Source organism: Prinia subflava, chromosome 19, assembly GCF_021018805.1.
Source record: "Prinia subflava isolate CZ2003 ecotype Zambia chromosome 19, Cam_Psub_1.2, whole genome shotgun sequence".
Classification (NCBI taxonomy): Eukaryota; Metazoa; Chordata; class Aves; order Passeriformes; family Cisticolidae; genus Prinia; species Prinia subflava.
In genome coordinates, this window is record NC_086265.1 from 9,763,006 (window position 1) to 9,788,333 (window position 25,328).

At 45.0% G+C, this 25,328-nt stretch overlaps 2 protein-coding genes across 4 annotated transcripts in view; one reads left to right on the plus strand and one right to left on the minus strand.

Moving 5' to 3' along the window:
- TAOK3 (TAO kinase 3) overlaps positions 1-4,278 on the minus strand; it is a 74,530-nt gene extending 70,252 nt beyond the window's left edge. For 2 of the 3 annotated variants that reach the window (XM_063416147.1, XM_063416146.1), the window contains exons 1-2: positions 4,115-4,277; positions 3,293-3,430 (exon numbers count right to left, since the gene is read on the minus strand). The gene's annotated coding sequence lies outside the window, so the exon portion shown is untranslated. Of the gene's footprint in view, positions 1-3,292; positions 3,431-4,114 lie in introns of all 3 variants that reach the window. The other variant, XM_063416149.1, reaches the window with a different exon arrangement.
- Positions 4,279-7,799: 3,521 nt separating this feature from the next.
- On the plus strand, positions 7,800-24,883 carry SUDS3 (SDS3 homolog, SIN3A corepressor complex component). Its single transcript, XM_063416158.1, has 12 exons — positions 7,800-8,049; positions 9,510-9,579; positions 10,500-10,555; positions 10,880-10,951; positions 12,486-12,505; positions 13,045-13,201; positions 15,008-15,103; positions 16,787-16,848; positions 17,713-17,734; positions 18,392-18,497; positions 22,416-22,500; positions 24,124-24,883. The coding sequence occupies exons 1-12, from the start codon at positions 7,890-7,892 to the stop codon at positions 24,220-24,222; spliced, it is 1,005 nt and encodes a 334-aa protein (XP_063272228.1). The 5' UTR covers positions 7,800-7,889; the 3' UTR covers positions 24,223-24,883.
- Positions 24,884-25,328: the final 445 nt, after the last annotated feature.

Genomic DNA, 25,328 nt, shown 5'->3' on the forward strand with positions numbered 1-25,328 from the left:
TCGTTCCTCCCAGTGCCAGGTTCTGCACCACAGCGATCCTGGGGAGTAGTTTGTAGAAAATAACAAACCTGTGGGCATGTTCTGGACACCAGGGGAATGCAGCTGGAAGTGTAGGGCTTATCCAGGATTTTGGGTTAACATCTCCACTCTCACTGTGACAATTTCTTAAGGAAGTTTTCTTAGAGAAGTACAAACAGTTTTTTCTCTCTCTTCCCAAAGACAGCATCACCTGCAGCACAAAACCTGCTCATCCCAAATCAAACTCATGGAACACCAAGGTCATCATTTGCCCTTCTTTGTGGAATTTCTTGGGCTCTCAGGTAATCCAGCTTCATAATTACCAGTGACAGCAGGAAGAGGTCCAAATGAGGCCAAAATGGGAGAATGTGAATTTGAAAGCCTTTAGTAGCCAAGGAGGGACCATGAGTGACCACATGCAATGACCGGTTTCATTAAATTCTAAATCAACCAGAGTCCAGTTTGACCTAATATTAAGGGTGGGGAAAAAAAGTAATTACACCAACATCAAGCTATTACCTGTCCAAAGGCATAAGTGCCTAGTTCATTAGCAACTCAGACAAACTTGTTTTGTAAGCTCCCTATATTAAATTTGAAATTTCCCTGCCCTTACAAATTAAACTAACAATTTGTGACACTAACCTGAGTATATAAACAAGAAATCTTCCAACCTGCTCAAGTCCAATGTGTTCTTTGCCTTCCTGAATAAGAAACTTATTAGTCAACCTAATTTCAGTATTTAAAACATTTAAATAAATTAAAAAATAATTTTTAAATGCATACTAGCAGTAGTCCAGACTTCTTGAATCTTAGAGCAAAACCTACTGATCTTTAAAAATATATATTTTTTATATTTCCAACAGGATGTTAGAAGTGAATTTGCATGGTTTAGTTCTACAAAATAAAGGCAACATGTCATGTTAGGAACATTGCTCTTTAATGCTGGAAGTGGGGCTTTATAACAATTGAAAAGCAGCCACAGCATCATTAATAACTCCGATATTCAACATCCTTCAGTAGCTCAAGAGATGGATGACCACACTCAATCAATTTACTTTAATTTCTATTTCAACTTTCCTCCTCGTTAATGAGGAGCTGAGGCTCTCACAATTGACAGTTCCTGGCACAAAATGCCAGTGATGACTTTTAAGTGATGCCCACTACACGATCACAACAAAAAGTCACAACCTGTACTGCCCATGTAAAAATCACAGGAGATATTTCCTTCCCAGAGGGAACTCTAGATTTACCAGATCAACACCTTCTAAAACACACTTCACTCAGAAAATTAAAACAAAGCTGCCAGAGTGATTTCAGGGAGTGATAAAAAGACTGTCAGGGAAACTCACTGAGCTGCCCCTGGAAGAACTGATGACCAAGCAGGCACCAGAAAATTGCATCATGTTTATTACACAGCCAAGGGCAATCAGATCCTTCTGGTTTAATCAGTGGCCTTCAAACGAGGAAGTAGTTTGAAAATAATCAGCATAAAACAAAATACTCTTTTGGGTTCACTTTTTGAATTTTTCCCTGATGTGTGAAAGAATGTCTATTAATAAAGCTGAACATGTGCTGAAACAGAACTTTACAGAAATCTACTTCTTGAATACCTTTGATGCCAAAACTGCACTTTTATTCAAACTCAGTTTGCTGTAAATGCTGTAACTGAACTGTAGAGGGGTCCTGGTAAAAGACGCTGAACTCTGTCTTAAAATATGTATTTCCTATTTAAAAACGTTAACCTTAGACACCTTTTTTTTGTGTAAAACCAACAAATAAATAAAATTTAAAGTGTTCCACAAACACCTCCTTCCCTGACATTTCTCATAACCTGGATGTTGCAGCATCTCACGAGGCTGCAGAACAACCTGGAACAAAAACCTGTAAGAGGAGAACACAACAAGTCTGTGTTCCTGGTCCAAACTCACTGACCACTGCCCTGTTCCTGCTCCTCCTCTGCTCCCAGCAGTCCAGCAAACTCCAGCCCTGCTCCATAAAAACAGGGTTTTTCCTTTAAAATAAGACAGCAGATTACTCAGAAGGAACAGAACTCATTTCTGCTCAAACTTTCCCCCATCCAGCAACACATTAAGGAAAAGAAATATAACAGTAAAACCCTGTTGATGCAAAAGCCACATTTAAAATGTACACAAGTAGAAATATCTCATCTTTAACAGCTTTGACTTGCTAAGATCCTTTTTAACTTACAATGATGCAACAATGTAAAAGGGAACTATCACTGTAAGTAATATACACACACAAATAAGAATTAGTTTGCAATCTGAGAGGCCTCATACAGAGAAGGGTGGATGGAAACAAGCCAGCTCAAGGTTTCCCCAAATCAGAATGCCAGAGGAAGTTATATGATGAGTTGGACAGCAAATAAGAAATCTGGATTTGATGCGACATTTATGTAGATAGGAATAGTTTGCAGCCTCACTGTGGGTGCATGAAACTATCAACAGAGATTTGTAGGAAGCTCAGTGTTAAAAAGGAGATTACAGACAGGTATTTACATTTAAAACATGCCCTAAATTGTTATATTAGCCCCTGAGAATGCAAAAATAGCTACCTACCAAAAACAGCCCAATCTTAAGCTCATAGAGAAGACAAGCATGGTGTATTATCTCTCTCCACAAACAATCCACTATCGAGATAGAAACACCAACACGTGTCCTCTCATAAATCTGGTATGGGATACATCAAACTAATGAGCACTGGCAAAACAAGCTGCATCACTCCCAGCACTGCAGCATTCTAAACATTTGCTAAAATATGTCAGCAGACCTTGGGGAACAGACTGGAGCCCACTTATTCTCAAACAACATAAGCACCGCAAACCACAGGCAGCACTGCTGTACCCAGTAACTTTAAATCACCTTGTGTTCTGTGGAACAGGATCCACACGGATCCAGAACCCGACTGCTTCCACCTTCTTACGTGGATGACTGTCCACAGAGACAGGCAGGGCGATTCCAAATCCTCCTGGCACAACCAGGGCCGGAATCGGCATCGCCCGCTTTGCTGTTTTTAAACAAACACGAAGCTGCTGCTGGACTGTGTGTGAGCCCCGCATTCCACACACCTCTCAGAGCAGTGTCCCGCTGGCTTTTCCCTCCCTGGGGAGAACAGCCCAGCTGGGGACAGCAAACCCAGCACCGTACTCAGTTCTGCCCAGGCTCAGGAGAAAACCAGGATGCTACCAGGGCTACTCAGTGGCTACTGAAGTTTAGAACTGCCATAGTTATAGGATATGGGAATTCATTCCACTCACGTTCCTGGGGAAGGGGGGTGAGGAGACACGAGGAGATGTATTCATGAAACGAAATTCTGAAGGCTTAGTACTTGCCTCGTGTCTTCCTTCCTTCTCCTTCCCACGCAAGTACGAGTGCTGCTCGATGGCATCCAGCACCTACAGCAAATCATTTCTCCGTGTCATTAAAAGGACAGGGACATCTGCTCGCACCAGACCTACGTCATTGCTTCCAACTCCGCTCAGAGCTGACAGAAACGCAGCTCCCTCTTCCCCTGAATCTGCCAGGGCACATTCCAGCTCCCAGCCGGATCCCGGGGTAATCCCAGCGGAGCAGCGCCGCTCGCCCGAGCCGTGCCCGGCTCCAGGTGAAGGCGGCCGGCCGCTCTCCCTGCTCTCCTCCGCTCCCACCGGGGCGTTCCCGTCCGCTCGGGGCTGCTCTGCCGGAGCTCCGACTTCCACAGAGCTCCCGGGGACAGCTCCCGGCACACGGCAGAGAAGCAAGGAACGAGGGAGCGAAGTGAGAAGGGAAGGAAGCAGCGGATGTTCCCGGTCCCCCGGCACGCGGTGCGGGGCAGCTGCCCTGGTCCTGCCCCCAGCCGGGCTCTCTCAGACCCCCACACCTCACACTCGCAGCCCTGCGGGAGCTGCCCCGACCCCGAGCAGCCCCGGGCGGGCCCCGCCACGAGACACCCGGGACAGCCGGCACCGAGCGCCCCGCGGCACCCCCGAAGCGCCTTCCTGAGCCCCGAACGCGCTGCCAGCCCCAGCGCTGCCCCCTGCCCTCCGCGCCCCGCCGGGACCCGCCTGTCAGCGGCGCCGCTCCCTCTGCCGGTGCCTCACCTGGTGCCGGCCGGCGGCAGCGGGCCACGTCCGCGGGGCCCGGGCGGGGAGGGACGAGCAGGAGGAGGAGAAGAAGGAGGAGGAGGAGAAGGAGAGGGGGACGGAGCGTGTCCGCCGGGCCGTGCCCGTCACCGCCGCTTCCTGCCCGGCCCCGCTCGGCGCTCGGCTGCTCCGCCTGGCAGCTCAGGCCGGGCCGCTGAGCGGCGCCGCCTCACGGAGCGCACGGCCCGCGCCATCGGCGCTCGATTGAGCGGCCTGCGCGGTGCCGCGGAGGGAGCGGGGGCTCTGAGGGCGGGGGAATGGCGGGAACGCCGTGAGGGGACACAGCGAGAGCGGGGTGCGAGTGTGCGGCTGTGACAGCCTCGCCTGTGGGTGTTTGTGTCGCGGCTCAGGTGTGCGTGAGGGGTGTTAGGGTCCATAGCGGTCTCAGGTGTGTGTGAGGGATTTATGGACCTGTAGTGGTTTTAGGGGGTGAGGGGCTGAGCGCTATAGTAACTTCAGGTGTGTGTCGGGGAGGGGAGCGGGATGTTGCGGTCTACAGTGGTCTCAAGTATGGGAAACGGATGTTGGGGCCCATATCAGGCTCAGGTGTGTTGTGTGTGTGTCAGGGCCCATAATTAGATCAGAGGTGTTTATGTGTATGTTTGTGTACGTTGTCAGGGTCTGTAATGGTCTCAGGTTGAGGCGGGAGGGATGTTTGGGCCCACAGGCACCTCCTGTGTGAGGGGACAGCGTTTGGGCACAGTAAGGAGACAGCTCTGAGTCTACAGTTCTGCAGGTGTTGGGGGAGCCCTGACAGGGACTGTGTGACCTGTGGCAGGTCCCAGCAGGAAGAGGCCCCTGGTGCCCAAACAGGAGCAGCTGTGATTTGGCAGCAAAGCTCCAAAGGAAAAGGAACTGTAGCAGGGGTTGAGAGCTCTGGGTTAAGAACTGCTCAGAGCAGAGGCAGGGTAAGGTGAGTTCATGCTGTTTCTGCCATACTTGGTAGCTCCCCCGAGCCTCTGAACTTAAACACTTCATAGCTGTAGAGACTTATTTGACAGGGTGGGTTAATTACTTCATTTTTCTAAATGAAACAAAAGGAGCAGAGCTTTATCTGCCAGTACCTCGTGCAACCTCATTCTGCCAATTTGCTCCTGACAGCTGTTCCCCTTCCTGGGCTTCTAGAACCATCCTCAGAGAGCCGTGTGAAACCACAGGTACAGAAACCTGAGAGCCCTGAGTGCCAGGTGAGAGGTGTTGGTGTGTCCTGTGCCTCACAGGCCAAAGCATAATACCAGCTCTTCTCGTTGTAGCCCAGTAATTCCACACAGAGAGTTTCCTGTCTCTAAGCTGAGCTCCATGACCTGTTTTTTTTACACCTCTGTTTCTTACAAGTGGAAAGGAGAGCACAGTGAGCACGGCTCATCTGTCAGCAGCACTGTGAAGAGCTGATGCTGAGCAAGCAGGAGGCAGAGATCTCTCCCCAAAGTGAGCGTGCACAAAGCACTGAGTGAGTTGTGACGAGAACAACAGCTCCGATGGAAGCACGAGCCAAGAACAACAGCTCGACAGGGAACTTTACACTTTCCCTGACAGCTCCTTGGGGCGGAGACAGTTAAGTTTCTGCGTTTGTGAGGGAAACATGGCATTCCTTAAAGCTGAGCCTCCTCCCTCGGGTTCCCACTGAATGCCTAAGAGATGACAGCAGAGGGTGTCTCCAGCAGGCTCCTATTAAGCAGGAGGAATTAGCACGGAGGGAGCAATAGCGAGAGCCCAGTTTTGACCACAGAATGAGCTAAAAAGCTTTGCATCAGCAGCAGTTTGCAGTGCTTTTACCCACTGCTGCACACAGCTCCTGTTCAGGGGGGTCCTGTGCCCTCGTGTTGGTGCCTGCACCTGCCCGATGGGTGAAGGGCTGTGCTGGGAGGGCAGATCAGCTCCAAACAAAAAGTGCTGAGGCAGCAGCGAGGCAGGGCAGATGGTCCTTGGGAGGGCAGTTCAGACACCCCTCCGACTGTTCTGGTATCCCCGGAGTACGCGGACAGATGGAACAGATACAGGAAATGGGGGAGAAAGGGGAAATATTAGTGTTTGTAAAGCTCCGAGGGGGCTCTGGTTAGTTCTTGAGTCCTGCAATCCCGTTTCTGTTTTTAGCTCAGTGACTGGACGGCTTTGGGGAGTGATTTGAGGAGCTCAAGCCGGGTGTGAGTGTGGGGAGAGGACAAACCCGTGGGCACCAGGCAGCTCATGCGATGTGGCAGCCGCCACCACGCCCTTTCCTGTTCACTCCGGGGCCGCGGGCAGCCGTGCCAGCCACACTGCCTGAGTGGGGAGAAGGGAAAAGGAGGGGTTTTCAAAGTGCTGATAACCCACAGCATTCCTTGGGAAAGGAGGAGCAGTGAGCAGCTCTGGTGGTGTCTCTCCCCGGGCCAAAGCACTCCCAGAAGTTCTGGGAGCTGCTTGCGGGGGGTGCTGACTTTTGGCCGTGCCTCAGCCTCGTCCCCTGTTAGAGGCAATATTGACTTAAGGAAAGAGGCACGGAGCATACTTGGCATGGGTGTTCCGAGTTAAAAATTGTCAGTCTGGGCAAACAGACCTGTGGGGTGATCGGCAGGAAAGGCGAGTGGCTGCTCTGCATTGTTACTGCTCCTTTCAGAACACAGCGTGACCCTGGTGCTGCTCTGGGCGCCGAGCACCCGGCTCGGCGGGTTTGGAGAAGCGCTGCAGGTTTTGGAGCTCAGTGCTTCAGAGCAAACCCATTTCCTTCCCCTCGGTGAGGTGTTTGTAGTGCGTCAGTGAGTCAATAAGCTGTGCATGTGAGGAATGCACCTCCCAGCTGAAGGTGAGCGATTGGTGTGGCTGTGCTGGAGGTGATGAGATTAATTAGTCCTTACCATGTGAATCTGAGCTGCAGAAATAAGATACACGAGATACTTAGTCTGAAATACCGTGAGGCATTTTCAGGTGGGAGTGGGATCCTACATATGACTGTTACCACAGGATATGTACTTTGATCCTTAATTTTGTAGCAGTGTCTAGTCAGAATAACCAGTACCTGGCAGATGTGAGCCAGATGTGTGTTCTGCAAAAGGTGCTGTTGTGTGGCAGGAGGCAGCTGATTCACCTGGGTGGGATCACAGTGGTCTGTGGTCAGGCTCTGCTGAGTGTATGGAGGAACAGGGAAGTAATTTCTCTATTAAAATATAATAAAATTTGAAAGAGTGCAGGTGTCCTAATGAGTCCATCCCCACCGGGGCACAGGCCTCCTCTGCGTGTGGGGAACAGCTCCACTGTGTCTGTATCACAGAATGGGGTAGGTTGGAAGGGATCACAGTGGGATCATCTGCTCCAGCAGGGTCGTCCCCGAGCACGCGGCACAGGATTGTGTCCAGATTCCTTCTGGAATATCCCCAGTGAGGGGGACCCTACGGCCTCTCTGCTCTCTGTCCCGCTGCTCCCTCCCTGCACAGTGAAGAAGCTCTTCCTCCACCTCTAGCTGGAACCTCCTGTGCGTGTTCCTGCCCGTTGCTCTTGTCCTATCTCTTGGCCCCTCTGAGCAGAGCCTGGTCCATGAACACCGGCCCAGGTGGCCTGACCCCGCTGAGGAGTTAAACCCCACCGCCACTCACTGGGCGGGGCTGGGACTCGAACCCGTGATGCTCCTACCCGCAGGGCCCGCGCTGGCCGGGCGGGGGCGCGGCGGCCCCGGCGCCGTTCCGGAAGCGGAAGCGCGGCCGCGGTTCCCGCCGCGGTTGCCGAGCGGCGGCCGCTCCGTCCCGTCCCGCCCGCGGCCATGAGCGCGGCCGGGCTCGTGTCCGCGCCGCCCGCAGCCCCGCCGGGGCCGCCCGCCCCCGCCATGGCCCCCGCGCCCGACTACTACGAGGAGGAGGAGCTGGAGAGCGCCGAGGAGGAGGACGGCGAGCGGAGCGCCCGGGCCCGCGACTCCGACGAGGGTGTGTGGGGAGGGGGCGGGCTGGTGCCCGGGGCCGGGGGGATGGAGCGGGGCTGTCGTGGGGGTGTGGGGTGAAGGGGATCGCTCCGCACGGTGTTTGGCGAAGGGCTGTGGGCTTCAAGGGTTCGGAGCGGCCAGAACACCCGGAGGAAACAAGGACCTGTCAGGTTGCAGCGGTTCCCCGCGGAAGAGTAAACAGCGAAGCCGCTGGAGAGGTGGAGTTGCGGCTTCCCGGGTGAGCAGGAGGCAGTGGGGCACGGGAGACCGCTGAGCAGGGGGACAGCAGAGTGAAAACAGGGAGGAATCCAGTGTATTGGTTCTGTTTCCGTGGCGTGAACGGGGAAGGACGCAGCTAAGAGGGAGAAGGTGTGGGCAGAACAGCAGTGCAGGAGGGTGCGACAGTACAAGAACCTGGGAGAGGGGGAGAAGAGGAAATCGAGTAAAGCGCAGAGTATCCAGGAGTGTGGAGAACACTAAATGACACCTAAGGGGGATGTAGAAGGACGCTTGGAGAGCGACTGTTGCTGGCTGCAGAGCCCTCCATCCCCTCTGGCCTGATTATAGATGGGATGATGTTAAAGATGCACAGGGTGACAGGGTCACTGAGGGCTCTCCAACAGAGTATGGAAGTCTTTTGTAGTGGCTCAGACATTTAAGTACATTTCTTGCAGTTAAAAAACTTCTTGGTTTGTCTTTGATGCATTAAATTTTATCTTAAGTTTAAACTGTAGTTGAAGAAAAATCTGGGAAAGGTTTAAGAGGCTGGGTCCCCTCCCATGTGTAGGGAATTAGCTATGGCTTAGGTTTCTCAATTGTATCCTGTGAAGTCTGGAGGCACTGACCCCTCTTTGGACAGGTAATGGATTCTTGGCTACCCACATGTCACAAATAGAAGCCCGAGAACTCCTAGCAGAAAAGGAGCAATCCCACAGTGATTTATTTTATTTACAGTTCATACTGTCTGCTTATAAAATGCAGCTATCTTTATGGCAGAGCTGGTATTTGAATGTTGCAGTACTAAATGAAGTATAGCTGAGAAGGTCAGATCTCTTTGGTGAGAGCTTTGTGGTCAACCTGAGCAGCTCTGAGTGGGTGGTGCTCAGTAACAGGTTTGTGAAATGTCTGCCAGAGTCTTTAGGCTGTTGTGTCTCACCTGTGTGTGAGTATTAATGTACAGCCCCTTGTCTTAAACGGGAAGAAATTCTCAAGCTCTCTGAAGTTGAAGTTGTTCATGTAAAGCTGATGTAAAACTGCACTGCAAAACTCACAGCTGCGGGAAAATGTTTCATTTCCCTCCTAAATTCATCTCTCAGGTTGTCTTTGATGCTAAATTGCCTGAGGTTTGGGGATTTCTTTTTTGTTTGCCTGTTTCCTTGTTTTTAAATAATTTACTACCCAGTTTGTAGGGGGGTTTTTTAAATACTTTTTTTATTTTAACAAGTTGTTTTTTGCCTCTTTTAGACACAGAGGATGCCAGTGAAACAGACCTGGCAAAGCACGAGGAGGAGGACTTTGTAGAAATGAAAGAACAGTAAGTAACCCTTTCCAAATACAACTATGGTGATGTTCTATTTATTTGTGGGTTTAGTGGTATTTGTTGCCTAAAACTTGGCAAAGTTTTGTGCCAAGATTGAGAGTTTTAAGTGCTTACCCCAAAAGAGCAGATCATGAATCCATACACTTGTGTTTCTGCTCTCCCTAGTTATTTTCTCTATTCTAAATAAATTCAAAGAATTAAGGGCTACTGCTGTTTTGGGCAAATAAATAATAATGAGTTCTGGGAGCAGCTGCAAATGGATCCTGCTGCAGACAGATCCTTCAAATAAAATAAAGGCTCTGCTTTAGATAAGCTAAGGAAAAGTAAGGTGCCTATGCAAATGCTTTAAGCAATTGAATTCTAGTCCTGAACCAGAAATGGACTGTAGGGACTTTTGGGAGACTTGAAATAGTTTCCCCATGGTGTTTAGGAGCATTTGCAGTATTTCAGTTCCTACTGGCAGAGAGCTGTTTTCACACAGGTCAGGAAGACTTGGCCAGTGTTAAACCACAGAGGTGTGGTAGGAGAAATGAAAGTTTGCAGCAGCACCAGGAATAGACTTTGGTGGGTTTTTAACTAATGTGGGGAGCTAATACACAGCTAATAAAACTTGACATAGTGCACGAGTTATTCTGCTGCTGATGTTTGCAGATCTAAGTGTCATTTTAGATTTTAACATAAAAAAAAATAAGACCTATTTTATCCTAAATTATAACCCCATTGTAGAACCAAAGAAGTACCAGTTCTTAAGACAGAATGAAAAGCTTTCATTGGAATAAAATTCTTTTGGTTTGTAGTTAATTTGTTTCCTGAAGTTTTGAAAAGTTTTTGGTTCTGTGTAAACATGTAACTCCAAGAGATGGTGGAATAAACTGTGTGTGCTTGGTGTTTAAAGTTTCCTGCCGTGTTTGCAGGATGTATCAGGACAAGCTGGCATCTCTGAAGAGGCAGTTGCAGCAATTGCAGGAAGGTAAGCTTTGAAGAGTAGCTTTTTTGGTTTTTTTCCAGCACTTTTCAAATGTCATAAAGGATGGGGGTTTTGAAAGATGGGAGCAGTCTCTTTCACTGCATGTTGGCTCTCAGCTGTGCTGCAGAGTTAAAAATGTCAGCTGCTTCCCATCTCTCCATCTTAATTCCATTTGTAGTTAAGTCTCCCTGCTAAAACACTTTTTAAAAGGAGTAATCCACTTTTTACAAAAGCAGGGAATGTGCTTTGAGCCATGTATGACTCCTTGAGGATATTTAATACTTGGGAAAAAAATTACCATGGGAATCTTTAATCTATTTCCACTAGGTACTCTTCAGGAATATCAGAAAAGGATGAAAAAGTTGGACCAGCAGTACAAAGAAAGGATACGAAATGCAGGTAAGTGGAATTTCTCTTTGAGACACTGCAAATCACTTAAATGTGTGTTTTGTATAACTCCTGAAGTAAAAAAAGAGGTAATTCTGTCCTTTAAAGAAAAGGAACTTGCTGGAGCAAAGGGATCTTTGGGGACATTGTAGGGATTTTTTCAGAGCCCACCAAACACAACAGGATCTACCTTGATTATTTTCTTCCCTTGATCACCATTGTTTGCTGACTGATCAACAGTTTTAATCTTCATTTGTGTGAAGCAGCACAAGTAAAAAGATGATTCCATTTTATCTGCCTGACCCACAGTGTCCCCCTTTGGTTTGTTGCTTTGTGGCCCTTGCTGAAGCCTTTGGGTGCCCTGTCTGCTTCAGTTTGCAGCAGTGGGAAGTCAGGAGCACATGCTTTCCCAAAGATCTGTTTGTAAGCAGTGAACACAGAGGATTTGCTCCTGGAACTGTTGTTCTGCATGGCTGTGACATGGAATGGGCTGCCTGGACTTTGTGTACTGCTCTGTTTCAAGCAGCAAAGGCCCAAGTTAATTTTTAAAATGCCCAGTCCTTCTGGGTGTTTTTATTGTGCTGCTGCAGAGGAATGGCTTGGGAATCAGATCCAGCTGCTTGCTCTGTTTCTTGTTCCCTTTCAAGCAGTTTCTTACCTTGGGTATTGAATCAGGGCCTTTTATAGAAGGCATTATGTGGATATAGGAAATAAAGCTGCAAAAGAAAGCAATTTTGTATTTCTGAAAGTGCTTGGGAAAGTAAAGGATTTGCTTGAGGAACTGAAGTGGTTTGAACAACTTCTTGTTAACAGGAACCTGTCTCCTGAGATGAATTTCATTAATGATTTAGGTAGGAAAAGACCAGAATGACCTTTGATATTCACTAGAGCTGAATCCTGGCAAGCCTGGGCTGTTTTGAAGTTAAGCCTAAGTGCAAACTGGTATTTCTGGCTGGCCACGAGCAGTGCTGCAGCAGCAGAGTTCCTCCACAGGAGGGCAGTTGGTGATCGCTTGGAATTTTGTGATTAAAAAATCCAACTGCCTTGTACTACAGGAATTAAGGGTCTTTTCTGTTTGTCCTTGCCGTGCTGAGGTTTATTAAAACAAAAATTTAGATTTACCTGCATTTGATTATCTACATAATGCTGCTTTCATGCTTTACAAATAGCAAGTTTGATTTTTATTGCAGCATTCTTATATTCTTACATATCTATTGCTGTATTTTAAGTTTTTTTTAAATAATGGAGTAGTACAGTGTTGCTACTACAGCCTTCTCTAAACTGATTTGAATAGTGTGGAAGAGTGGAAGCTTTTCAGTGAGGTGACAATCTAAAAAACCTCTAGTAACAGTGGGTTTTTGTGGAACTTTTTCATAGTCACTTTATTTTCAGCATGAAGCTGTGAGGTCAGAGCAGAGGTTGGATATGTACATGCGTTATTGGATTCACTGCCTGTCTTGGCTGCAATACTCTATGGCTTAAAATGTTAAGGAAGTAATTTTGTGCAGCTTTGAAGGTAATAAATTAAGTCTTTCTTGTGTTTCAGAACTGTTCCTGCAGCTGGAAGTAAGTACTTTTAATTTATCAAAAATATGCATTAATTAGATGGTATAAACCTTATTTCATCAGCCAGTATTTGGGCTTGTTTTCCCAGAAGGCTTAAAAGATATTTTCTTCCTCTAGCTGGCTTGTTACACTTCAGATGTAATAGAGCTTACTGCTGGTGTTACCTCAAGTAACTTATGCACTTTGTGTTAAAATAGAATTAAATATTTGCCATTGGCCTCTTGTATCTGGCTGTGCATTGGGCTGGTCAAAAAAGGGTGTCTAAGGTGAAAAGTGCTGTTTAAAAAGCAGCAGAGCTCTCTGCTAGGACTTGATTTGTTATGCAACAGTAAAATGTCTTTTTACAAATAATTCTTTTGCCAATATAATAGCACAAAGTCATATTTAGATGTTTTTCTGTAGGTTGTGAATATCAATAATCTTTAGAACTTGGACCAGTTGTGAACTGAAAAGCTGATCAATAAAGCATTTGAAAAGCTGTTGTGATGTCATTAACTTGAGTCCTTAATTAACCTTCTTGCTCCTTGGGCTTGCATTAGACAGATCAGGTGGAGAAAAATTATGTGAAGGAAAAGAAAGCAGCAGCAAAGGAATTTGAAGATAAGAAAATTGAGCTTAAGGAAAATCTGATAGCGGAGTTGGAAGAGAAGAAGAAGATGATTGAGAATGAAAAGCTAACCATGGAATTAACAGGAGGTAAAGGAGATAAACACCTGTCATTTGTGTTATCCACTCTGGTCCAGCTTGGGAAAAGAGCTGTAAGGATGGCAGTGCTGCTTTACAAAATGCCAACAGGGGCAGAGCACAAATTGATGGGCTTTTAATGGAGAAAGCAGCTCAAAATTCAGTGAATTGTTAGCAGTGAATCAAGCAGTGCCAGTGGAGCAGCAGAAAGGGTGATGGGCTTGCTTATATGCAGGGAAAGAGGCTGCTTTGGTTCCCTGATTTAGCAATAAAACAATTGAGATATGTCACAATAGTGACCTAACCAGTGGTGCCAGGTTGTAAAGCTGTGTCCTGTTTTCCTGCAGGAGTGGGTGGTCAAGCAGTTGAAGAAAGCCAAACAACAAAGGTTGAAATCTGCTGCTTGAAGCCAGAAATAAAGGATTTGTGGGTTACATTTGTGTCCAGGCTGTACAAAATTTATATTAAATGGACAGAATTTTGAGACAGGTGGTACCCCTGGTGCCTCGCAGCCCTGTGCGGTAATGGACACAGGGGAGCTGTGTCAGGGTTAATTATCCCTGCAGAATTCTCTTGCTGTGGTACTGAACAAAAGTCTGATTTGATGCTCTTTTTGAGAGCAGCTCCCTCGCTCCATGGACTGATAGTGTTTCAGGCCTGTTCATGAGTTACACCCTTCATGTATTTCTTGCATAGTATCTACAGATTTTGTATAAATTAATAATTTAATTAATACTGAGAAGTGAGAATTAAACCCTGTTTTGGTGTATTAAATGGTGCTCTTAGTACAAACTCTTAGGGCTGATGTGGACTGGAAAGCATCTCGAGTTATGTTTCCCTGGTAACTCCCTTTATTTATTTATGAAATCTGGTCTCATGGTCATCCTTGTTCACCCCTGAGATAAGGAGAGAAGGAATTTGGTGTATTTTGCACATGCAGAGCTGCTCAGGGTTTTCCTGTCTAGTGGGAGCCAAAGGGGCTTCCCAGCTTGAAGTGCTACCCAGGGGGTGATTCAGGAGTGCTTAGAGATGAGCAAATAAATTTAGGATAGAAGAGGAGGTGGGATGTGTTTGGCTTTTATGGTGTGGTCTCTTGGCTGCCAGTTCAATGTACCTCCATGAATTAAGGAATGAGTTGGGAGAGTGAGGGTTACCCATAGGCATTTGGACAAACTAAGTTCAGATAATTACTTGGTGATGAGACTGGTGTTTAAGTTTTTAACAGACTTTCTTTTTCCCCAGTGCATATGCTGCACTTTACTTCCTGTCAACTGCTGCTCTGTTGTTATTAATTAGGCTCATTTCATTAATCACTCTTAGATAATCTGAATTTAAATACTGTTTGTTTGAAATCACTCCAGCAGACTTGTATCAGTCTTTAATGCAGAAATTTTCTCTAATCTTTAGACAAAGCTGTTTTTCTGCCTTGAAGATGAGAGAGCAATTGATTCATAGCCGATGTTTTACATGCTATTAACGATCCGAGTTGGGTTGGGGGAGAACTCCATGAGCTTGGCCTTTTAAATCTGTTCCCAAGCAGATGCATGAGCATGAAAGGAGCTTGTCTTGAATCCTTGTAGCATCATTGTGCTGCTTATCTCTACCTGGAGCAGCTGGAACCATGGCATTGCAGCAGTGGCACTGAGCAGTGTCACTGTCAGCACTTCCATGCTGGAAACTGGCAACAAAAAAGAAAAAGAAATCCAATTTGCTGTATGAAAGAGGAAAGATTATTTTCCTTGTGCCTTGTGGAGAAAGCTGCTGCTGCTTACTCCTTTCTCTCTGGCCTTATCAGCTCTCAAATTCATTACTCCACAGATTCAATGGAAGTGAAGCCTATTATGACGAGGAAACTGAGACGGCGACCAAATGATCCCGTTCCTATCCCAGACAAGAGGAGGAAACCTGCCCCTGATATCCTTCTGTGCAGTCCCTGTTGGGTCTGCAGCCCCTGTGCTACCCACACCTTTGTTGTATTGTACAGCAAGGAAAAGGCAATTAAATGGCAGGATCAGATTTTTAACCTGGGAAATACTGAAGCACAATTGTCATGTATGATGTGTGCTGAAGCAATACAGCAGTTACAAAATACAATACACGCATAGAAACCAGTGTTTGGAGATCCCTTGGTATCCTAACTTAATTCTTACAGTGTCATGAAATAATTTCTTTTTTTTTTGTCAGTGAGAATAGTTTGAATTCTACAGACAACTTATTTCACAAAAGAAAAACTTTAAAAGAACATTAGATATATATATATATGCCAAGATAATTGATTCCATAGATAGTAAATGGCTTTTTACATGAGCCAGAGCTTTTCTCATTTCAAGACGTGACAAAGCATTTACCAGAAAGATCATATTTGTCATATCAAAACGGTTTTTCCATTTCTGATAAAAGCTTCAGATCTGTAATCCAGAGATGCATAGCAAAAGCAAGGATGCTAGATTTGTTCTTTGAATAAGAAAAGATGAAAATTCATCTTGTTTTCATGTATCACAAGAGACAGAAAAACATGTCTGTGTAATCCTTAGGATCTGCCTTGCTGAATGTCTTGGAATTAAAATGTTCCGTGGCTTCTGGAAATATGTTTCTAGCTCCTCTGTGATGATAGGCACTTTTTCTATTTGTGTATTAAATTCACCTGGAGAGGAAAGCAAGGATATTTGCTTTGCAGAGGCTTCTTATTAGATTCTAAACTTGTATGTCTTAGATTAAAAAAACTTACCTGAGTGATTCTCATTTTCTGACGGCAATATCAAACCTTGAACTTTTGGAGTTCATGCAGGATGGTCATGAGCATCTCCAGTTTCAATTAACCTCTTTCTGGTTGGAGATTCTCTTCACTCTTTCAGGAAGAAAAAAAGTCATTTATTAGTGCCCCTATCTCATCCAAAATAAATGAGTTTCATAGTGAACATGACCTGTTAATTGAGCATAATACAGCAATCACACCATGAAACTCTGCCTTTGCTCGCTGGGAGAGGATTAAAGTCCATCAGAACCAAAATCCTTGAAATGCAGCCCAGAAATTGTTAACTTTAGTTTAATACTTTGAATACTTTTGGCAAAACACTTACTATGAAGAAATGAAAGTACAACAGAGCTCTAATAAGACTATAATACGCTAATTTATATTTTCAGGGGTTTTGGGTTTGTTTTCAGCTGCATTGTAGGCTCTTATTTATCCCCATCCATACAAAGTTTTATTTAACTAGGTTTAGGTGGGATTTAGCTTCATTATAGAATACCTGGAGTGAGTCTGTTGTTTCAGCTCATGGATCCTTCTCCACAGAAATAGAAGATGAAAAGATCTGAAAATGCTGGTGCTTGATGCTTCCATGAAGTAAATGTCAGTGCACTAAAGGTTTTTCAGTATGATTGTGTCTGAGTAAGTCAAAATGATTTTGCACTCTGCTGCTAAGATTGTGGGGATGGACTTGTATTAATTCCTCTGACAAAAAAAAAAAGCTCAAGTAAGACATTTATTAAAATCCTGGAAACCTTTTGGCTTACACTTACTCAAGTGAAATGTCATTGACCTTTAATTTTTAGCCTTGCTTGTGAAGAGCTTATGGAAACCTTAATTCTGTATACCTCAGCTAAATTACTTGTTGACTGATGAGCAAATAATGGAAGACCTAAGAACGCTGAATAAGGTAGGGATTGTTGCTTGACTGTATTTCTTCATTTTAAAGAGAAGGCAAATGCTTTCTCCTGAAGAGAACAGAGCTCTCTTTAATGTTCATTTTTGAGATGTGGGACTATTTCATCCCCGTAGGCTTTCTGAAGTACCTCAGTAAAAGATTTAGCAAGATGGTATCTCCTCTTTTTAATTGAAGTTTAATTAACCTAATTTGAATGACTGTCATCTAAAAATGTTACCTTTTGTGTGAACCAAGGGATGAGCTATGTTAAGGAGTTTCTTCCTCATGGCTGAACAGATGTCTGTGTTTTTCTGGGAGGCCTTAGTGTGGGGTAGGATTTTTCATTAATTTTTTTTTCCTCTCTGCTATCACAAGATTTCAGCAAGCTGGATAGGAGGCAGTGTGCATGTTTATAGTTTTTCTAGTTTTGATTAACATCTTGTTTTCTTGCTGAACACTTGAAGGCTTACCTAATTTCTTAGAATATAAGCTGCTCATTAAGGCATTTTGAGGATGGTAGTGGAACACTGGTTTTGTGCCAGCTGTTGAGGTTTCTCTAATGATTTATCTCCTGTGTTTTGTGTACCCTGAGAAATGTTGTATCACATTCAAAACCAGTGTGATAGATGGGTTGGACTCATTGGAGTGGGTTATCTGAATGCTCTCAAGTTCAGTTTTTTGGCCTTTTGGGTCATTATACTGATTATCTGCACCTTTGGCTGTTTAGAGCACACTGCTCTGGTTGTGTGATGCCACTTAACAGAGCATTTAAAAGAGAAATACTCAGTGCATGGAAAGACAGATGCCTGAAGTTATCACTGCAGCTTCTGTGGCTCGTGTCAGATCTCTAACACTGCTTTCTCTCTTCCCATGTAGCTTAAATCACCCAAGAGACCAGGTGAGTTACAGATGCAGTGGAACTTGTTCACAGGGCCGCTGCTCTGGATGGAGAATGGTACTGGAGATGTTTGGCTGTGGAATTGTTTTGGCTGGGGAATTGCTGTTCTTTGTGTGGTGCTGGTGTTTGTCAGGGGTGGGAAGGGGGACCATGAGCATCTTTGGTGGCTGAAACACTTGGGCATGGGACAGTCCAACCAGGAAAAGAGGTTTTCCATTATATTCAGGTGCATCTGGGCACCTTGGCTGCTTGTCAGCTCCACTGAAGGATTGACCACTTACATTTTTATGCCTCCAGCTCTCTGGATGTGCATACACACTTTATTTCAAGACAGAGTGGGACTAACTTGCCTCAGTAATTTTAACCACATTTAACTAACTAACTGTGGATTATAACTAAAACAAAATCAGAGACATATTGTCCATCACTTACCCCTGAATGTTTTTTCAGATAAATGCTGTATTTCAGTGAATATTTTAGTTCAAGGCAGAGGTCAAGTTCCTCGTCACAGTATATAATATTTTCCCGATGCATATTTGAGCTTGCAGCTTTCTCTGCTGGTTATTTCTGACCATATTAACTGCAGTTTTGCAGTCAGGTGTGCTGCTGTGAGATGGGCACGTGGTGCTCTCTAACCAGTGTCTCTCCTGTCGCCAGCCTCCCCCTCCTCTCCCGAGCACCTCCCAGCCACACCAGCAGAGTCCCCAGCACAGCGATTTGAAGCTCGGATAGAAGATGGCAAACTCTACTACGACAAGAGATGGTGAGGCCTGGGGGATTTCTGTTTCCATCAGTCTGTGTGTTGTGTAGTGAGGAGGCAGAGGCTGCAGGAAGAATTGGTGGACAAAAACGCTTTTGGCCAGGGGTTTGCTGCTCTCTCCACAAGCTCATCGTGAGTCCAGTAGAGCAGAGGTGATGATGGAATGTTCACACCCTGTAGCTTTCACAGATAACTGGTGGCTCCAATAAAAAGAGACTTGAATCTTTTCCATGGCCCACTGTGGCACTCTAGGAAGTCAGACCTAATATGAGGTAGGAGAGGCAGCAGAGGCACAGTGGGATGTGGCTGAAGCTGCCCAGCTTGGATGCAGACACTCCACGATTTGCTGTCAGCAGCACTCCCATTCCTGAGGTGCAGTTCTGTGGAACACAGAATTCCACAAGGTGGCAGAAGAAATGTCGTCCACCAGCTGCTCAGGATGAAAAATGCTTCTAATAAATCCAAATAACCTTTAAAGATCAAACCCACCTGGGAGAGGCAACTTCAGAATTGCTGATTGGATTTATCTCTTTTGACTTTTATGGCCATACAGCTGTACAAGCCTCACAAAACACAAGGAAAATATTAAATTTTGCAGAGGAATCTTGCTAGATCTTAAACTTAATCCATGACACTTGAAAACCTGGATAATCAAGGGGGCAATCTTGAACTCCTTGAGCAGAAAACAGTTTGCTTTCAGAAAGTCATCTGCTTATTTGCAGCCTATTTCAGTGTTCTGATGGCTCAAAACAACAAGTGATGAGGCTGTAATTTTATCACAGAAGCAGATATGAAGCTGTATTTTTACACAGCAATCCCCTTGGCCAGTTGGTCAGTTTTTCCTTCTGACTGAAGTTTGAGAGTTCAGTGTACACAGCTCTCATAAAAGCTGCTTTCTAAATTTAAACATGCATGAAGTGTAAAGCAGCTAAGAACTGAACAGGCTACTTATTCCACAGATTCATCAAGGGGTTTTTTTTGCTTTCATAATTTTTTTGTGTCTGTAAAGTGACTGTCCCTGGGCTATATTTGAATGAGTAGCTCTCCTTCGGAATTTTGAAGCATATGGAGTACTTGAGTGTTCATGAGTAAAAAAAGAAAGAAAGGCAAAAAAGGCATCTAAAGTAATCTGTCAGCAAAGCTCGAAACTTCCCATTAAATTTAAACCTGGAAGAGCTTCAGTGAGCCCAGGATCTCACCAAAGCACCAGCTCTCTCTGAAGGGCATCTAACTGGGGCACAAACACTTAACAGATATTTTCATCTTGCTGAATTCACTTGTCATGGGGGTCTTGATGTCAGAAATTCCAGCTGTTGTCTTTCCTGGCTGCCTTGTTCTTATGCTGTTTTAAGATCAGTTTTTTGGTTATTTTTTGGTTGTAATAATTCTGCTTAGTTTTTTTTGATTGATAGTACTTCTGCAAAGTAGCTGGTGTTTTAAAATAATGAAATAACTCTTGGTAGTGGGAGAGTGATTTTTCCTAAGGTGCATAAATAGTGCTGGCATGCACAGGAATCCTAAAGCTGACAGCCCAAGAATGAATTTCTCTGTTTCCTGATGCAGCCCTGCATGACAATTACCCCTTAAACAGGGAATGTTTAAGGTCAGTGATGAACCCCCTGAAGTCTTGCAGAGACATTTCACAGATGTTTCAGGTGGAAGTGGAATTGGACTCAGTTTTTTATCCTCAGAGCTCTGTGCTCCCGCATCAACTCCTAAACCACACTTCACTGTACAGGAACCATCTTTTTGCTCTTAGTATTGCTGCATACAATAGTGCAGAGGGATTTCTTTCAGTCTTCTGATGGAGTTGCAGTTGGAAATCTTGGTCTTTCAGTAAAATATTTTATAAGAGGAAATGGAATTATTTCTGCTTGCCTCACTTGGTGTGTTTTGCCTACTGCAACAGCGAGAGTTGTTTGGCTCTTTGCTGTCTTAAAAGCCAACTTAAACCCCATTGCATTTTTCATCTGAGGTGATTTCCTCAATCCTGTTCCTCTCTGGATATAGAAACTTGGCACAAGGGTGAGACATGACCAGGAAACTGATGCCCCAGGGTGCTGTGCCTTCAGCAGCCCTGTCTCTGTGAGCATAGAGCGTGAGACAGCTGAGACAACTCCTCACTGAAACACTGCTGACTTGGTTCTTTGCCTTTTCTGGGCACAATTAGCATTAATTTACTGATGGAGAGTCACTCATGAGGTGAAATCCAAGGGCTGGATGAAGGCTCTGACACGTGTGTCATCAGCTTTGGCATTCACTGAGAATCAAAAATTGAAAGTGGGGGAAAAATATTTCCCTGTGTGGGCACAGCTAACACTTGAGAGCTGCTGTTTGCACTGGCATCTCCTGCACTCCTGCTGATTGTATCAAGAGCAAAACTGTTAAGTACTCCCAGCATGGCATGGTAGGGCACTGCTGGGCTGAGATTTTTGTCTCATCTTAGTGAGGCCTGGGGTTTATAGGAGCTTACTGAGTTCCTCTGTATCATTTAATGACATCTGGACTCGCTAAACTGAGATTTTTTTTTTTTTTGGCTCACATCATTGTTGCTCTTGCATGGCCCTGGAAGCCACTGACATTGTTTCTGGCACAACAAAGGAGAAACACACCTGTGTCCAACCATTGTTTTAAAAGTTGCAGGATTTGGGGATTTTTTTTATTCCCTCACGTCCCCCTGATGGATAAGGAGTATGTTTGGAAGGCTCAAAGCTGACACTCATTCCAGTTACTGGCAAGCAGTGTGAGAATTCCGAGTGCATAAGCCAGTAGGAAGAGATTGTGGAATAAACCATTGGAAGACTTCCACATGTACAGTATGGTTGTTGTAGAAATAACTGTACAATTTAAATAAATCCATGCATTTTGGACATGGCAGTCAGGCTGCAGGGGGTTGCACTGGGTGGCTATTGAGGGAATATCTGTGCAGGGATTCTGCAGCTTGGATTGCCCAGATAAAATCATGATTAGGGGCAAGCTGGAAATACAGTCATGCTTTTATAACTGTAAAGTATTTTGGTGCTTGCTTGATTAAGATGATTTACTTACAAATCACCTGTTCCAGTGTAATTAGTTCTGCCTATGGAACAGAATGAGGCAGAATGAACAGAAAGTGGAGGTTTGGGGCTGGCACACTGCAGCACTTGGAGAAATGAGGGCTGTGAAAGAGGCGAGTCTGTGGAATTAAACAATTCAGAGTTACAAATTTCAAAAGTCTTTGGTTTATACACAACACATGAAGAACGATATAGAGCTTAAAATATGATCTAAAACGGGATGAAATGGATATGTTTAGTCCTATGTTTATCTGCCTCCTTATGGCAGATATTTACAGCTCATTACAGGGTCAGTTACCCATTAGTTACCATTTGGGGTATTTTTCACAAAATAGGACAGCATCAGAAATTTGAGGCCTTGTTAAACAATGCACAGACTGCACTGATTGAGGGTAATTCACTTTTGGTGCTGGTGGTGCTCTAGTAATTCTGTATTGGGGAATAACTTGAGTATCTGTGATTTGCTCTGTCATATTTTGTCAGGCAAAATAAGGAATTGCCTTCTGAAATGCATCCTGTGTGAAATGGGAAAGGCTGCCTGGATTAACCCTTGAAGCCTGGGTGTGTTGTCAGTCACTGTTCCCCTGGGCTGTGGCTGAGGCTCTGCCTCTCCCCCTGGCAGTTGTTAAATCTGTTTTTCAGTAACCTTCAGTGCAGAGCTGAATGTGAATAAAGACCCTCCTGCATTTCAAAATATCATTAAATGCAGTGTGTGTGTGTGTAATCAGATCACCCACTATCTTACAAAGATGGAGAAAATGGTGTGGAAAGAAAGGCAGGCTTCAAATTTTCTCTGTCCAGCTTGATCAAAAATGGATTCATACATTTACTTTTTTACATTTTGTTTTTTTTTTTCTTTTTGCAGGTACCACAAGAGCCAAGCTATTTACCTGGAGTCTAAAGAGAACACCAAGATCAGCTGTGTGATCAGTTCTGTGGGCGCCAACGAGGTTGTGGCTGCTTTTATTTGTCAGCAGAGGGGGGAAAGACATGGGTTTAGTGAGGGCTAAAGATAGATACCTGTCTGGTGTGTAAAGAAGCTGAAGCCAAGAAACTGACTTGGGAAATCTCTTTCTGAGATGGGAAGAGACTTGTTCTGTTTCTGAAGGATAATGCTGTGTTTTACAAGCTCCTGCAGCAGTTGGGGAAAGCGAGCACTTTGTTCTTTGCTTGCAGATTCCAGACACTTCAGGGAAAGAAATAATAGACTTGAGTGCACTTCTCCTCAATCAGCCAATAAAGGAACTTTAATTTGTTGTGGCAGCTAAGGGAGAACACTTTATTTTCCCCAGAATGAGTTACATGTGAGATCTGTTTGTGTCCCAGCTGTTCCCTTGCAGGGGCAGTTGTGGCACTCGGTTGGTGCTCAGATAAAAACAGTGGTAGTGAGCTCATGGGTGCATTAAAATTTGTTAAAAGTTATTACTGTAATTTAGCAAAACTAATGTGTCATTCCATCATACTGTGGTGGAATATAAAACTGTACATGTTTGTTTCCTACAGTTGCTCAAAGTTTATGGATTTTTGAATTCTTTTGGCAGGCAGAACATTCCAAATCCTTGGAAATGTTGCATTTGGGAGATGATTATCCATGAATGCTAATTTTAATTTCTCTGGAGAAATAAATTAAGTAAAAATCCAGGCAAATTCTAAATTTGTTTTATATTGAGGGCTCCTGTTAATAAAGTCAATCTATAATTAAAATAATAGAGTTAAATCAATTTACTTGCCAGGCCTGTAGCTAATATATGCGGGGAAAAAAAAGGGGTAAATCACAGGCCAAGATAACTTTATAATCCTTTGCAGTAGGAATTATTGGACTTCCCTCCTAAAATTCTGCAGTACTAAAGAGTGGATAATTCTTACTCCATGTATTTATTTAAATATGTTAAATGCATTAGAAGGATATAATGTAGAGGAAATTGCTCAGACTCGATTTTTAAAGTGCAGGTTTTTAGATCTAAACGCCTTGAAGGTGATTTCAAAAACTCTCTGGAGTGGCTGCCTCGGTGGCAGCAATTTGTCCTCCGGAGCACATGGTGTGAATCCTTCCATGCAGGTGTTTAAAGGAGAGCCCCTTTCATCTCCAGACACAATTTCTGTGGAACACTGTGGGAGATGCTTCATGGAACAGAATCAGAATAAGCTTTTCATTTGACTAATAGTTACTTGTCTAGGCAAATCCCAGGATGGATAATTTTATGATCTGTGGATCTAGAGGGACTTAGTCTTGATTAGGCAAAGCTCAGTGCCACAGCTCTGTTGTGAGCTGTCACAGGAGGAACCTGCTCTCCTGATGGTGCTTGAAGGAGTCATTTTTCTTGAGGACTGTTTTGAGCAGCAAGTTAAGGAGGTGAAGTTAGACACCTTATTTCATTTTCTACTCAGGTTGCAAATGCCTCATGTGGGGAGGGAGAGGGGATTAACCTCCCTGATCTGTGCCCCCTGCAGTGCTCAGCTCCTGCACTAAGACACAGAGTTAATTTGTCTCTATATTGCTTGCTGAGAGTTTTCCCTTTTTCTCCCCTAATTCATCTCCCTGCCCCGTTTTTTCTGCCCTTCCTCTCCTGCAGATCTGGGTGAGGAAGACCAGCGACAGCACCAAGATGAGGATCTACCTGGGGCAGCTGCAGCGGGGCGTGTTCGTGATCCGCCGGCGATCGGCCACCTGACCCCGCTCTGCCCGCCCTCTCCTGGTTTTTATCGGATCACCAACCTCTGCCAGGGCCTCACAGGCTGCTCACTCCTCCCAGCAGCAGGGAACAGTCCTGGCCTCTGACGAGAGACACTTTGTGGCTGGCCACATTATCCCCAGTAGTCCTTAAACCTTTAGTGATGCCCAAGCACTGCCCTGGACGATTTCTGGATTTTGCATCAAGCTTCTGTACGCTCTCTTTGTATTTGGGGTGACTGTTTGAGAAGACTTTGCATCATCCTCCTTTTCGTTGTTGTTTCGTGGTGCACAGATGGGACTCGTGTGTCAAAAGCATCATCATCATGTTTCTGTTGGGAGTCAGACCAGTGGAAGAAGCTTTGCTTGTCGAGGCCTGAGGTTATTCGTGCTTTTTGGCCTTGTTTTCCTGAAAGGCTCAGGATTTTGGGCAAAAGATGAATCCTGCCAGGTTTAACAGCAGCTGAGAGATGCCTCCAGAATACCTAGTGCACAACGTCAGCTTTATTGGATGGACTGTTGAAAGACTGGAGGCTTTTTTAGGATGGTGTGAACAGCTCAGAAACTGCTGCAAATACAGTGATTTTAATGTAGCTCAGAGTCACGTGTGGTTAGTCAGAAGCTTCTGTTTCTCTTCACATTAAAAACCCTTCAATGAACAAGCAGAGTATGTCTGTGTGCTGATATAATTACCTGGGATAGGTGGATAACTAAATTAAAGGAATAATTACCTGGATTCTGCAGGTAGCAAAGCTGTATGAACTTAGTGTGTGTCTGTAATCACTCACAGATGCAGAGAAGCAAAAGATCAAGTTCACTTTTTCCGCTGATGCTCAGAATCACAGGTTGTGGTGAGATCCTGCTGGCAGGAGGTCTGTAGTCTCCCAAGGAGCCTGGTACAGCCTTGGTACAGAGTAGAAGGTAGCCTTGGCCTGCCGTTAGCTGGAACCTTCATTCCCTGAAATGTTCTGCAAAGAGCTCCCCTTGAAGGCTCTTAATTGCTGGAGGATCCACTGGGTTTCTACACTTGCCCTCCTGCAGCACAAGTGAAAACGCCCAAATGATGACATTAAGGGGCTCTCTAGGTGCTTACAGATGTGCCTCTGG

Bases quoted from the DNA above. Each gene is read 5' to 3' on its own strand.
- SUDS3 (XM_063416158.1), top strand. From the start codon at position 7,890: ATGAGCGCGGCCGGGCTCGTGTCCGCGCCGCCCGCAGCCCCGCCGGGG. The intron at 10,556-10,879 runs GTAAGCTTTGAA...TATTTCCACTAG, and splicing joins GTTGCAGCAATTGCAGGAAG to GTACTCTTCAGGAATATCAG. The intron at 18,498-22,415 runs GTGAGGCCTGGG...TTCTTTTTGCAG, and splicing joins CTCTACTACGACAAGAGATG to GTACCACAAGAGCCAAGCTA.